At 39.1% G+C, this 14,342-nt stretch overlaps 1 protein-coding gene across 4 annotated transcripts in view; it reads right to left on the bottom strand.

Moving 5' to 3' along the window:
• The window catches only part of SKA1 (spindle and kinetochore associated complex subunit 1), a 44,468-nt gene that overhangs the window by 4,147 nt on the left and 25,979 nt on the right, over positions 1-14,342 (bottom strand). For all 4 annotated transcript variants that reach the window (XM_077816672.1, XM_077816675.1, XM_077816673.1 and 1 more), the window contains one exon: positions 3,919-4,088. In XM_077816672.1, coding sequence (XP_077672798.1) covers positions 3,919-4,088 — 170 coding nt within the window. The remainder of the gene's footprint in view (positions 1-3,918; positions 4,089-14,342) is intronic.

Here is a 14,342-nt window from a genome sequence, read left to right as displayed (position 1 = left end):
CAGTTCAGTTCTCTCAGTTTATTGATGTTTGGCCTCAGTGACTGAGCAGTTGAAACCTTCAGGATTGCAGCAAGGTGTGCATCAGAAAGTTGTGTTCAGTATTTTGACTTGTTTATAGTCATTGTGGAAAAAAAGTAATGCTGCCTCCATGGCTCACTCTGCCCTGCAACTAATGATGGTATCTCTGTACCTTTCCTCGAGTCAATGGAAGCTGCAGGTGGCAGCGTCTGCAGCAGACATTGTCAGCAGCGTGTCTGCATGCGTCTCTCCTCCGCGGGCCACAGTGGGGAGGTTCTCAGGCTTCAGATGGCATGTGGGCCAGGACTTTGAGACCCTGGTCTAGATAATACTTAGTCCTGTCTCAGTGCAGTGGACTGGCCTAGAGGACCTATCAAGATCCCTTCCAGTCCTACATTTTTATTATTCCAGCAGCAAGCAGAAGTATTGGAAACAACCATTTGTTTACATATAAAATAAAATCATAATACGCATTCTACAGCCCAGACTTTATTAAATAAATCAGTGATACTCAGACCTCACTGGTACAGCAGCCAAATCAGCAATCAACATTACCCAAAAGAGCCACAGTAGTGTGAATATATATTATTCTCACAGCAAATAAATGAATAACTTAGTGCAAGTTAGTAACTTAAATGGTTAATAACATAGTAAAAGCATCCTGACTGGTTAATAACTTAGATTGGTTAATAATTAAATCACACAGTGTTTTAATATCATGTGCTGCAAAGAGCCGCAGGAGATACACTAAAGAGCCACTTGCAGCATGTGAGCCTCAGTCTGAGTATCACTGAACTAGATATGCTCATGTCTTGTAGAGTAACGCTCATCCAAAATCCTTGCAGCGCTTTATAGTCCGGTTCACTGTGACTCTCCTTTCATGAGACAGACATGTTGTCAGCTTGTCTCCTAGATGAACAATTCAGTATGTTTCTTTCCCCCCAAACATATACTAGTCCCACCCTTTGTCTTTACTCATAAACTGGACACAACTGCTGTTTGTTTAATCTTGCACATTTCATTTCTTGTAGCTTTCACAATCTCTTATTTTGCCTGTGCCTCAGTATGGAGATAGGCATACAGTGAGAGTCATACCTCTCTCTCTGTCTGGCCATTTGAGTATTGTGTATTGTATCTGTTACCTCCGGCCTGAAAGGAACATTTTCAAGGTATGTCACCTCCTGGTGACCTGCCTTAACTCCAAGAGCTTAAGAACATAATATTAAGGAGTTATGTAGCGATACTAAATTATCTGTACATACACTTTACAACGATGACAACTTGTGAATACAGGCTCTCAGTAGGGACTTCACATGGCACCCTTCAGTAAACTATTATGCATATATCCGACACAGGGGATCCCTGTAAAACTCTATGCACCCACTGTGCCCTCAGCCCATTGACACCTAGGGGTCCCTCGGTCACATCATGATAACTTGGTTCTATGCTGGCTGCCTATTCTCATAAGCTCCTGGACTTTAAGGTCAGAAGGGACCATTGTGATCGTCTAGTCTGACTTCCTGCACATTGCAGCACACAGAATCTCAACCTCCCACTCCTGTAATAGACCCCTAACCTCTGGCTGAGTTACTTAAGTCCTCAAATCATGGTTTAAAGACTTCAAGTTGCAAAGAATTCACCATTTACACTAGCTTAAACCTGCAAGTGACCCATGCCTCTGCCAATCCGACCTGAGGGAAAAATTCTTTCCCAGCCCCAAATATGGCGATCAGTTAAACCCAAAGCATATGGGCAAGACCCATCAGGCAGATACCTGGGAAAGAATTCTCTGTGGTAACTCAGAGCACACCCCATCTAGTATCCCATCTCTGGCCGTTGAGGATTTTTGTTACTGGCAGTCGCTGATGGATCTCATCCCACTGTAGGCCGTCCCACCATACCATCCCCTCCATAAACTTATCAAGCTCAGTCTTGAAGCCAGTTAAGTTTTTGTCCCCATTGCTCCCCCAGCCTAGAAGGCTGTTCCAGAATTTCACTCCTCTGATGGTTAGAAACCTTTGCCTAATTTTGAGCCTAAACTTGTTGATGGCCAATTTATATCCATTTGTTATTGTGTCCACATTGGCACTTAACTTAAATAACTCATCTCCCACCCTGCTATTTATCCCTCTGATGTATTTATAGAAAGCAATCGTATCTCCTCTCAGCCTTCTTTTAATTAGGCTAAACAAGCCAAGCTCTTGGAGTCTCTTCTCATAAGGAGGGTGTAATATATACTGATTACAAATTGAGAGTCCTTAATGGTCTGGGACGCAGTTATTTGAGAAATCCCCTTTCTACCCATGTCCCATTGTGGCAGGTAAGATTTGCTGGTCTTCTGCTGTGGATAGTGCCTGAAGGTGCCAGCAGGGCGTTGTCAGCGGAGTTTCCCTAAGCCCAAGTATGGTAACTGTGCACAGATTATTAACCATCTTGACATATCTGCAATTGATAAATTTAGACACTCACCATCTGAGACTGCTTTATAACATGTCTAAGAGTCTCAAAAGTGACTAGAGATTTTGAATGCTTCAATTTTTGGGCACCCAAATTGAAAATTCTTAGAAGGGCCTAATTATCTGAAACCAATGAGCATCTACCTTCTGAAAATAAGGCCCTTTTAAGGTGTTTGAAGTTGGACAACCAAAAAATGAAGGCACCCAAAAATCACTAGTCTCTTCAGAAAACCTTTCCTGTACATTTCTGCTACAGCATCTAGATGCTCTGATAAAAAACAGTTACTAATCTTTCGTAATAGTTTTTCTTTGAGATGTGTTGCTCATGTCCACTCTATGTTAGGTGTGTGTGCACTGCACGCACAGTTGCTGGATATTTTTCTCTTAGTGGTGTCCGTAAGACCGCTCTAGCACCTCTGGAGTTATACGCGTATGCGCTGGAATAAGGGGTGCTGCCAGCTCTGCACCCTCTCAGTTCCTTCTTGCCGATAACTCCAATAAAGGAATAGGAGGGTGAGTCATGGAATGGGCAGGAGCAACACATCTCAAAGAACAAAAGTTACAAAAAGTTAGTAACCGGTTTTTCTCCTTCAAGTCCTTGCTCATGTCCATTCCATGCTAGGTGACTCACAAGCGGTACCATCGAAGGCAAGCTTAGAGTTTATGGACGTGCTGACTGCAACACTGCTCTTCTGAAACTGGCATCGTTATGGGCTTGCTGGGTGATGGCATAGTGGGATGCAAAGATATGAACCTATGACCATGTTGCGGCTCTGCAGATGTCCTGGATTGGTATTTGCGCAAGGAATGCTGCTGACGAAGTCTGAGCTCTCGTGGAATGAGCACTCACAATGGCTGGAAGCAGAACCTTCGCCTGCTCATAGCAAACCCGGATACATGTGGTTTTCCAAGAAAGATTCTTTGGGATGACACCGGCAGCCCTCTTATCCTTTCCGCTACTGCCACAAAGAGTTGCATAGACTTGCTGAAGGGCGTAGTCCTTTTGATCTAGAAGGCCAGGACCCACCTAACATCTAATGTATGAGCTGACGTTCCTCAGCGGTCTTGTGAGGTTTTGGAAAGTATAGAGGCAGAAAAATGTCCTGATTATTGTGGAATTGCAACACCACCTTTGGTAGGAAGGCCAGATGAGGGCGCAGCTGGACCTGGTCCTTCAAGAACACCATATACGGGGGTTCTGATGTCAGGACTTTGATCTCAGAGACCCTTCTGGCTGAGGTGATCGCTAAGGAACCGAGAGGGTGTGGAGCTGGCAGCACCCCTTATACTGCTAGAGCCAGTATTACAGATACCACTAAGGGAAAAATCTCTGGCAATTGTGCATGTGGCATGCACATATCAAGCATGCAATGGATATGAGCAAGCACTCGAACAAGAACAAAAGTTTTATAAATACATACATACATAAATTAAAAAAGAATACCTTTAGTATCCTTGGTTTCTTCTTCCAGGAATCTGTGGTAGAGATTTCTGACAGCAGAGCTCATAGATTTCATTGGCTGATGTAAGATCTTATACTTGCTGACCACTGCTTTATTCAAATCTTGAACAACTCCATTAATTTGATCATATGTTAAACGACCCCGCATGTACCTGAAAAAAAATAATAATTAAAAACTGGTAAGAAGGAAATCACAGACTTGGAGTGCCTTTTGAGTCTATTTCCCTTTCTTTCTCTCCAATGAGCCCTAATTCCTAAAAGTCACACCCAATTAAGAATTTCCTCATGTACTTATAAATACAAAAGTAGACAGTTCATTTTGATCAATTTCTTTGATCCCTTTAATAGCTATGTTGAAAAAAAACTTAGCATAACTCAAAAGAGAAAATCTAAACAAGATGAAAAAATTGTTACATTAAGGAGTGAAAAATATCCAGCGCCCAAAGATTGCCAGAAACATTTTTAAAATAAAAAGAAAAGATTGTGATTATTGAATACCCAGCTCATGCAACTACAGAAGCTAAATCAAGCATATCTTCTTAAGAACAAGGCAAGCAATAATTCAACTAGAATATTTAATTTACTTTAAAAGATAATGGTTTGCAATTTGGAGACCAAATGGTCTCCTTCTCTAATTTTCTAGGGGTAGTTACTTTACTTGTAAGTTATGGTTGTTTTTAATCGTGCTGGCCACCTAACTTTAGAGCTGGATATAGAGTTCTCCCTTACAAGCTTTTAAAATACTTTGTAAAACTTCTATCAACCATGATCAGATTTGCTGACAACAGGCTAGAGGTATAGGTAATACAGGAAGACAGAAACAAAATAATATTGAGATATTAGAACAATGAATTGCTTGCAACTAGGGGCTATTCAGTATTCATAAAGTCATATATTCAGGGAGAGGAAATAAACAGTACTGATACAAATTGGGAGACATTTATATAAAAAACAGCGAATCCAAGACAGATCTGGGCTGACTGACAGCCAACTTAATACAAGGTAAACTGGAAAGCTATTGCAATAAAAGCCAATGCTAAACTCAGAAAAAAAAAATATAGAGAATTTATGTGGGTGATTTTTCAGCTGTTATTGCATATTTTGAAATGATGTGTGTTGTGAAACTGCCCTGCCATAACTTTTTCACATAAGGCTATTTTGGAAAACTGTCATTCACTCTCCTTCATATCTAAATTACAGTTATGAATAAATGAATTGTGAAAATAAAGCACAAGCCCAGAAGAATGGTGGCCGTCAATGTAACTTACCGCTGAAGCATTAAATACTTTCATATTTACCTGCTGTTTTGCAAGTTCAAAAAAATAAAGCTACTATTTAACAGCAACAATCATCTCTGCCCTCTCTGTAATTACAAATTAATTCTCCAAAACTTTGCAAATTGATTCAGCCCTGTTGAACCAGACCTAAACTGTGCACTAAAGGTCCAATCCTGTTACTATTAACTTCAACAAAAGGAGGATTGAGCCCTTAACTTTTCTGCTATTGGGTATGTGGTTCCACTATGCCATCCATCAGCTGAAGTGGAAATCTTTTCAAAACTCATATCTTAAAGATAATTCCTTCCCACGTAACCTACAAACACTGTTTTAACCCATTAACCATAAAAACAAAAAATGAGATTCCATTTTCACTCTATCAACACAGCCCAAACACTAAGTATTGTGTCCCACTTGTTTTACATTTTAAAAGCTGGCAACACATTACTCCACATTCATTATCCTTTGTAGTGGACAGCATGATATATATATATGCTATATTTTACCAAACAAGTATGATTTACCATAAACCATTCAGAAGTTGTAAAATGCTGAGTAATCAATCACACAAGTTGAAATGTCATAACACAACTATGCAATACCTGCATTCCTACCCCCAACCCTCCCAAACACTATTTAAACTACTGTGCATATGTTCCCTGCCAATAGATTCATGGACACTGAATACAAAAGTCTCACAACCCGAAGTTATAATTTTCACTAATGGGTGATGTAAATATATGTTTATAATTTAAAATGCTTGACTTCAACATATTATTAAGATGCTAACGGATGATTCAAAGCTAGTACCAAAAGGAAAGTTCTAAAATTGTTACTGAAATAGCAAAGTTTTACATATCCATGCACAAGGCCAAGTGAAACTTGTTCTTAGCATCTTGATTGCCTTATGGTCTAGACAGCCATTAAAGAAAAGAAGTGAGATTCTGAACTATGCATCTTAGAGGCACAACACAGAACTTACAACCCAGAGGGAGGTAGAGGTTACGGTGGCTTTAAACCAGCCTTACACCCTACTGGTTTGGGGCTATCCAGAGCAGCTGTGGCGCATCCCCCAGCATCATTTAGCGCAGTGGTTCTCAAACTTTTGCATTGGTGACCCTTCACACAGCAAGCTTCTGAATGCGACCCCCCATCTTATAAATTAAAAACACATTTTTTTATGTTTAACTCTATTATAAATGTTGGAGGAGAAGCGGGGCTTGAGGGTGGAGGCTGACGGCTCAGCACCTCCCACGTAATAGCCTCACGACCCTCCTGAGAACCCCTGATTTAGAGTGTCTAAGTTATGGCAGCCTCCCCAAGATCTCTACAGAACTATCTGCTGTGATCCTAACTCCAACACACCCTTCCAACCCTCAGTTGCACCCTCAGTGCCTGTCCTTGCAAAAGGAGTCTCCAGAGAACAGTGTGTGGTTGTCTGCTTCAATTTCTGAACCAAGGAATTCTTCCCAGGCCAGGTCTGCAGCTTTTAGAGAGTTTCTTTATGCTGCTCTGGCCCCTTTACCCTGTGTAAAAGGGGCTGAAGTGGGAGTGAGATTCTCATCCAGTTTTCCACGCAGATGAAGAGTACAGAATGAGCATGTTCTTTTCATCTGCATTAAATGAACTTTCAAGCAGAACTACCAGTAGGTAACATCCAGGTCCTGAAGGCCAAAAGCATGAAGGAAAAAAAAAATAAAGAGAAATATAGAATGTGTCCCTACCCCTTCTGTTTTAGGCAGTTGAAACATTGACAAGCTTACTATTTTAAACACTATAATAGCCAAGATTTTTGGCTGCAGAACACTCTAGACTAATCAGAAGGTAGTAAGGCATGCACAGCTAAATAAAAAATGAGATGGGAAGCAACAGACATGCTGTTTTAGCAGTAGCCAACATTAATTCCATTTCATTAATTACTATGTCATTATGAGTCATATTTCCTTCCACAATGTGTTCCCCACAGAGAACCCTGAAACTTGACTGGATTTAACTTTTAATTCTGTTCAGTACCAGTTTTAGGAGGATGTAGAAAAATATATATTTGTGAGAAGTGTCTGAGTTACAATCTAGTTTTGAAGAGCTTTTATTACTATTAGTGCTTCAGCACAGTGAAGGCTGTAGGACAAGCAGATTAAATATGAAACAAATGCTGGAAAAGAAGCAGTACTCCATCAATTTAATCTGACTACAGAAATTAAATCTTTAGAAGATTAAAAAAGTAGAACATTCTGAAAACAGAGTGAAGGCAAATCAATCAGTATTTTGAAATTAATGGCACAAAAGCGTGAAACAGTATTACTATATGTCACACCTGAAAAGTAAGTGACAGCCAACATTAAAGAGAGCAGAAAACAAGTCAGAATTATTTTGTTCATGGGACTGATCTATATTAGGTGCCAGGTTTCCAGAATCAGGACAGATATTCTGATTCCAAATTAACTTGTCCCTAAATTACTTGTAGCCAGTTATGTACCAATCAATGGCATTGTGTTTATACAAAAACAAAAACCAGAAGCAAACCACAAGCCTATGGTGAGGAGATACTATGCGAATAAATAAGGAAATACGTAAGTAAAGATAAATTGTGCTCTATAAAAATCATACACAAGTTGTATAACTAAAACTACTTATTTTACATTCATACAATTATTTTTCATTGAAAAACATACCACAACACTTTGCATTTCACTGGTGTGTATGTATATATAGTTCAGCCACATTTGGTGTGGAGGTGTGCAAATAACAGAGAGCACAGTTGTAGGAGGATTATGTACTCTATATTTAGATGGACTTTTTCTAGTTTGTGATTGTGAACAATACCTTGTTTATGTTCATTGACTGTATCTTTATTACTATACATCCTATTTGCTTTTTTCTTTACCTGTGAGGGAGAATTTCTCAAATTACAAGACTAACTCTGCAGAGTTTTTCTCTGCCTGATCCTTCCAACTGTAGGTAGGAACAAGCTATCCCCTAATCCTCTTATGTTCCCATCTGACCATTGCTAAAATCCAGACACAGCAGAAACCTAACTGAATCAAGGTAACTATTATATTTTTAAGATCAGATTAATTGAAATTCTTCCATTGACTTTAATAAAGTTAAACCTCAAAGCTACGAGAATCCAACAAAAGTGGTTATGTATACAGTATTATATTATGCCTAATTAGTTCTCTTTTAACATCAGACAAGCATCAGGCATAACAGTCTAATTTAAAAACAAAAAAAGCCATTTATTTATTACAATTGCATTTTTCTTTTAATCCACAATTTATCATGAACAGTAAAAAAACCCCACAACACTACTTTCCTCAAAGAAAGCAATTAATCTACCATTTATATCAGAGGAACAAATTCTTCCAACAGCAAGTCACCAAAAACAAAGTTTGAGAGCGGAAAATATTTTTTCTTCAGTTACCAAGCTCTGAAAATGGGGACTTACAACGTATACCAAGAGCCTAAAAATGTCACAACCCCTAAGAAGCTTGAGAAAAGTCAAGGAACCACTTAAATCTGTCTTGAATTTAAAGTACACTGAGACATTTTACTTTCACTGAAAAACATTTTACATTTCACTTTCACTGACCTAGCTTTGAAGTTTATTCCAGAAGTTTTAACTTTACATGTACATTTCTCATTGAAGTAAGATATTCTAAATGATCCAGATACTTTTAAATCTGTGCCCAAATACATCCCATATCTTCGATATCTGCTGCTTTAAAATATCAAGGCGGTGCAGATTATACTATGACAATTAGTGCCCTAAAAATATCTCCTGCATAACAACACATAACAGAGCTGGAAAAGCAGCTGGATCTTGTTAGCTGATAATTCCCACAGCCTGCAGGAGCTCTCAGCTGTCACAGAACCAGCAATCCTCTACTGGCATAATCTCTGGGGTCCATTCCAGTTGGTGTATATTAGAGCAGATACTAAGCTACTCTATTGTACAATGGAACTGGGGCAGATTGGCTCAGAGAATCAGGGGCCTCTAACTAGCCCTCTGATTGCTAGTCTATAGGAACACTTAGTTTGCGGCAACCATAGGTGTAAACCTACCTTGCACTACAGAAACACTAGGGCTATGTCCACACTGGCCCTCAGTTCGGACCAAGAGGATAGGAATAGCAACGTGAACAGTGCTGCACTATAACTCCCCTATGTGGATGCTGTGGAAGCAAACTAAAGGGTTTCTAGTTCACATTAATGTAGACCAGTTTGACAAGAACTATGTTAACATGAACTAGGAACTTTTAGTTTGCATCTGCAGTGTGCACAGAGCAGAGCTACATTTATTCACAGCCCCATAGTCTGAACTTCAGGGCAGTATAGACAAGCCTGAAGTGTCTGTATGGGCCCTGCTAATGTGCATCGAAAGTTTGCTAGTGTGGTTTGATCTACCCTGCTTTGAAATGAAAGTAGATCAGAGCACACTAGGGAACTTTTAGTGTGCAGCAGCAGGGCCCACACAGACACATGGAGCACGGCACACTAATGCAAGGTAGATTTTCACCCCAGCTTGCTCCAAACTAAGTGTTTGTGTAAATATGCCACATCTCCTCACTTCTCTGCTGAGGGTATCTCAGTGCAAGAAAGCATTTGGACTTTAATTTACGTATTAGAATATATTTCAAAACCTATAGTTGGGATATACAGTGTCCCAAAATTAATTCACAGAATTTCACTGTAACAATTTGAGAGTTCAGTTTAAATGTCATTCTGGCCAAGGTGTCTGTCACATGTTTTTTAATAATGATGGTTTTCTTCTGAGAGGCAGAGGACTAAATTAAAAACAGTCAAACAGCTTTAGAGGAAAGCAGTATACAGACATGTATTTGTTTTACATTAATTGCAATATAAAGGTTGAAATTTTAATGGCAGAGGAATCAAACCTGAAGTCTGCCCCCTGTAGGTGCAACTGGATCTTTCATTCCATGATCCCACAACATATGCAGAATTTTGCTTGTTTGTTTAAGGCTGTACAGAAAATGTGCAATTTCAACACAACAGTACAAACATTCTATTTAGTTATGCTGTCTTGCTGGAGAAGTAAAAGGTCAGCTTCTTTCCATTACAAAACTTGTACCAAGGCCCGTCTACAACAGGCAATCATCTGAGTAGTTGTTTCAGACAGGTTTCACAGTATTTTATTATTTACTTCCCATGTTGTGTGATCTTGTAATGAATGCATGCTGTAATGCCCACACAGAGAAGAAGAGCAAAGGCTGGTTAAGCCTCCCTTACATTTGAATATCCTGAATCGTGTGTGTGTGTGTGTGTGTGTGTGTATTAAAGTAAATTGACAACAATGTTGTATGCTAAGGGCTAAGCCTACATCCGCATTGAGCACCCGAATAAGTGGCCTAATTTCAAATGTACTGAGCACTCAGTGCCCCCTGACCTCACATGACCATATATGAAGGAATGAAATAACCTCGGCACATAACCCTTGAAACATCCTATCTTCCTCTAAGGAGACGAAGAGGAGACTATAGGGCTTCAGGGCAGTGTAAAGTGATAGCAAGTATGCTGTTGTCAGCAGGATTCAATAAATATTTTGTTCTTCAACAAAATTTATTTTATAAGTATGGCAACAGTCATACTAAACTCCAAGACAGCTGTACAATTCTACAGAGCTGGTCTCTTGGAGTCCTGGTGCTCGCAAACCTCTGGCACAGTTAAAGATTCCTTATTCAAGGGGTTGGTATTCTTATGTGTGTCATGTGGTCATTCCTGGCCACTACACAACAGTCAGAAACATGTCCTCTCACTGATAAATGAATGGTCTGGTTTAGCTACAATAGATATTGACACTGGGTTATACAGCATTAAAGTCATGCCTCCTCTTTGTCCAATCCCTGCCCCCTCTCAACCCCCCCCCCCACCCAAAAGTATTCTTTATAGAGAGGTCACTGTGTACTTTTATCTGGAAATGAAACACATACCTACATTTAAGTGTCTCATCCTAACACATCTACCACCAATAAACACATATCCACATATGCACCCCTCTGAGCTGGGGCCAAGCAGAATACATTTCAGACCAAGAATTTAATAGTCTGAGAAAGTTACAATCAAATACACATTTGAAATGAAAATACCATCTCAGCCATAACTACTGTATCATTACCATAACACCATTGTATTCTTTCCAGATCACTAATTTTCTATAGAGATGATGGAAACTTTATCCCAAGTGAAAGACGTGATGTGACTTTGAACCCTGAATCACTGTGATATCTACTACTGTTTAACAGAGAAGTTATTCATTAAAATTCTTTAAAGCTGCAATATCAGATTAGCTTCTATAAATTTCTTACCATCACCACAATGGCAGACGTAACTACTTAAATTCATCCCAGACATTTAATTTGGTCTATGACCCTTTGAAGTACTCTTTGAGCACAATAGGGCTGGACACAGGAAAGCCTGATATGCACGTTGATATTGCAAAGTGTTAAGACAAACTAGGAACCTCCAATTCAAAGGTGATCATGTGTTTTTAAAGTCATGCGGGAAGCAGAGTGCTCAGTGTATATAGCTCTCATCTGAGATTCCAGTCCCAATTATTAGGTACCAAGTGAAATAGTGAGTTTGATGGTTTCCCCAGCTACACATTATAAAACTATCAAACAGAGAAGAATGTTTTTGTATTAATAGAAATTGTTCACAGTGACCCAAATTACCCCCGCCCCATGAACTGTCATCTGTTGTGCTATATAAATAGGCTTGGAAGGTTTAGATTTGTATTGGTAAATGTCAGTAAAAATCGATTTCACCACACACACACAAACTGACTTAAACATATTTCCATCAATAATAATCGAAATTTACAGACAAGCAAAGAAAGAAAAATGCTGCTTGAGAACTTTACTACAGTTTGATTTAAAGATATTTACTTTATATATTTTGATGTGATGTTGAAATTCTGTTAATTGTTATAAGCTTTAAGTTTTTGAATCTCAGTGTCTAGTCATTAAATAATTATCTGCCCCACTCCATAACGGAAATCAACAAAAAAAAAAAATTAAAAATGCTTACAACCCATAATTTTGCACAACTGAAAATTTTAATTGATAAAAATAAAAAAAAAAGTTTAAAAATAAACATTGATATTTTCCATCAAATTGATGATAAAAATTGAATTCTACCAAGCCTATCAATAAAAATATTTCTATTTTATCAAACATTTGTATTGGACTGTAAATGCATACGGTACTTTAGAAACATACATAAACACACTCCGCCCTGACCAATGGTGAATGGAAACTGCATTTATTCAGCTCTTTCCATCTTCAAAACACTTTATAATCATCTTCACCCTGCCCAATGAGATGCAGATTTATTAACCCCATTTTATAGGGGAGGGAAACCACCACTTCAAAGGTTAGTGGTGACCTGCCAAGGAAAATTATTGGGTCTGTGCCTTTTTTTGTAAATGTCTAGAAAAAGATCTTTCTGAATAATTTAGCACCCCTGCTTCTTCAATTTAGGGTTGAGACAACTCATAAATCTGAGGCTGCCCAAAAATCTTGCAGCAAAAGACAGAAACACCAGACTTAACATACCTGAAATTTAAACATACGAACAAATGAATAAACTTTCTGGCTTTCTTTATGCATCAATGTAGTGGGAGGGAAAAAGGCACAAACACAATATTTTCTCTCTCTGCAGACTCATTACTTTTAGATCTTTTGTCCTCAGCCACCAAAAGAGAGTGTGTGTGTGCGCGTGCGTGTCAGAGATGGGCTTGTAACTTAGGAGGTTCTGATTCCCATTCCTATGCTCAGGCCACATGTCTAGTAACCAGGTATTTCTTTACCAAGACCAAAAACCAGAAACAAGAGAACAATGCATCTTAAGCAGAAGCTACATGGGTAATCAAGAGTAATATCTGAAGAAAAACAGCAGCAGGTTCTCAGAACACCAGAGGGTGCTATTGCACAGCCAGTTAATGGGGGGAAATCTCAGCAACAACACTGTATGAATAGCCTTTCTTGCACTTAACAGAAGAACAGTGGTTCCAAGTTCAGGACACTAGGTCTTTTGGATGCAGATGACTGGAAAAAGCCTTCCACAGACTGTTCAGTATTTGGTCTGGGCTACCTTCCAGAGTTCAGATGTGAAAATAACCCTGCAGCTCCCCAGCAGTATCCCTCCATGACAGTAAAGCACCATGCATAGCTGTTATTTTGAAAAATGCTTTAGCAAAATCATGTGGCCTCAGGGAAGCTTTGCAGTTACTGGAACCGAGCCTCATGACCAAAAGCAATTTTAGTTTGCCAACGAAAGGATTAATAGTGAGAGTCATGTTAAAAAAAAAATCGTACTACTACAGAAAAGCTTCTACATGCGTATTAAAACACTATAGGTTATCATAACTGAATTTTCATCAAATTAATTTCTCTATCTGGGGGGTTTTTTACTTCTTTCCTCTGGGACAACAAAACCCAAATAGTCAGTTGCCCTTTTATTTTATAATAAATTACCAGTGGAAAAGGATTGAAAATCAGAAAAACTGTTTCACAAAAAAATTCAGAGTTGTTTCCGTTTTGCATGGTTTGAAATGGACCCTTTTCTGCCAAACTGTCATGGAGCTTTTAAATTGAAATTTTTCATTTTCTTAATCATTATTTAAAAATTATTTACCAAAAACATTTGGTACTACTTATATCAGCGCCATAGAACCACTTTAGCAGGTGGTTCTTAAAAGGTGACTGTACAGAACCCTACCTGACACAGAGGAATCCAGGAACTGCAGTGATGCTTATATTAAGCACAGTCAGTGGTGCCAAGTCCTCAGCATTGGACTTGGTCAGCTCAGATGGATCTGGAGACCTCAATGCCACTTTGACTGATCTGACCCTCAGCACTTGTCTTGGTTGAATTGGCAGATCCAGGAACTTTCATCTGCTCATGTTGCTCACAAAACAAAGTTGGTTCTCCAGAGATGACAGTGCTGCATCTTTGCTACCAAATTCAGTTGACCCAGATGGATCCAGGGACCTCTGCACAGCACAAGGTCGACACAGAATCACTTTGAGCATGCTGTTCTCCAGAGTCCTTGGTGCTAGGACTCAATATTCGACTCCCATCAACCCAAATGGATCTGGTCACTAGTACCAC

Source organism: Eretmochelys imbricata, chromosome 5 (genome assembly GCF_965152235.1).
Source record: "Eretmochelys imbricata isolate rEreImb1 chromosome 5, rEreImb1.hap1, whole genome shotgun sequence".
NCBI classification, from domain to species: Eukaryota; Metazoa; Chordata; order Testudines; family Cheloniidae; genus Eretmochelys; species Eretmochelys imbricata.
Note: the sequence above shows the minus strand (reverse complement) of the source record. Positions and strands in the feature narration are given on the sequence as shown.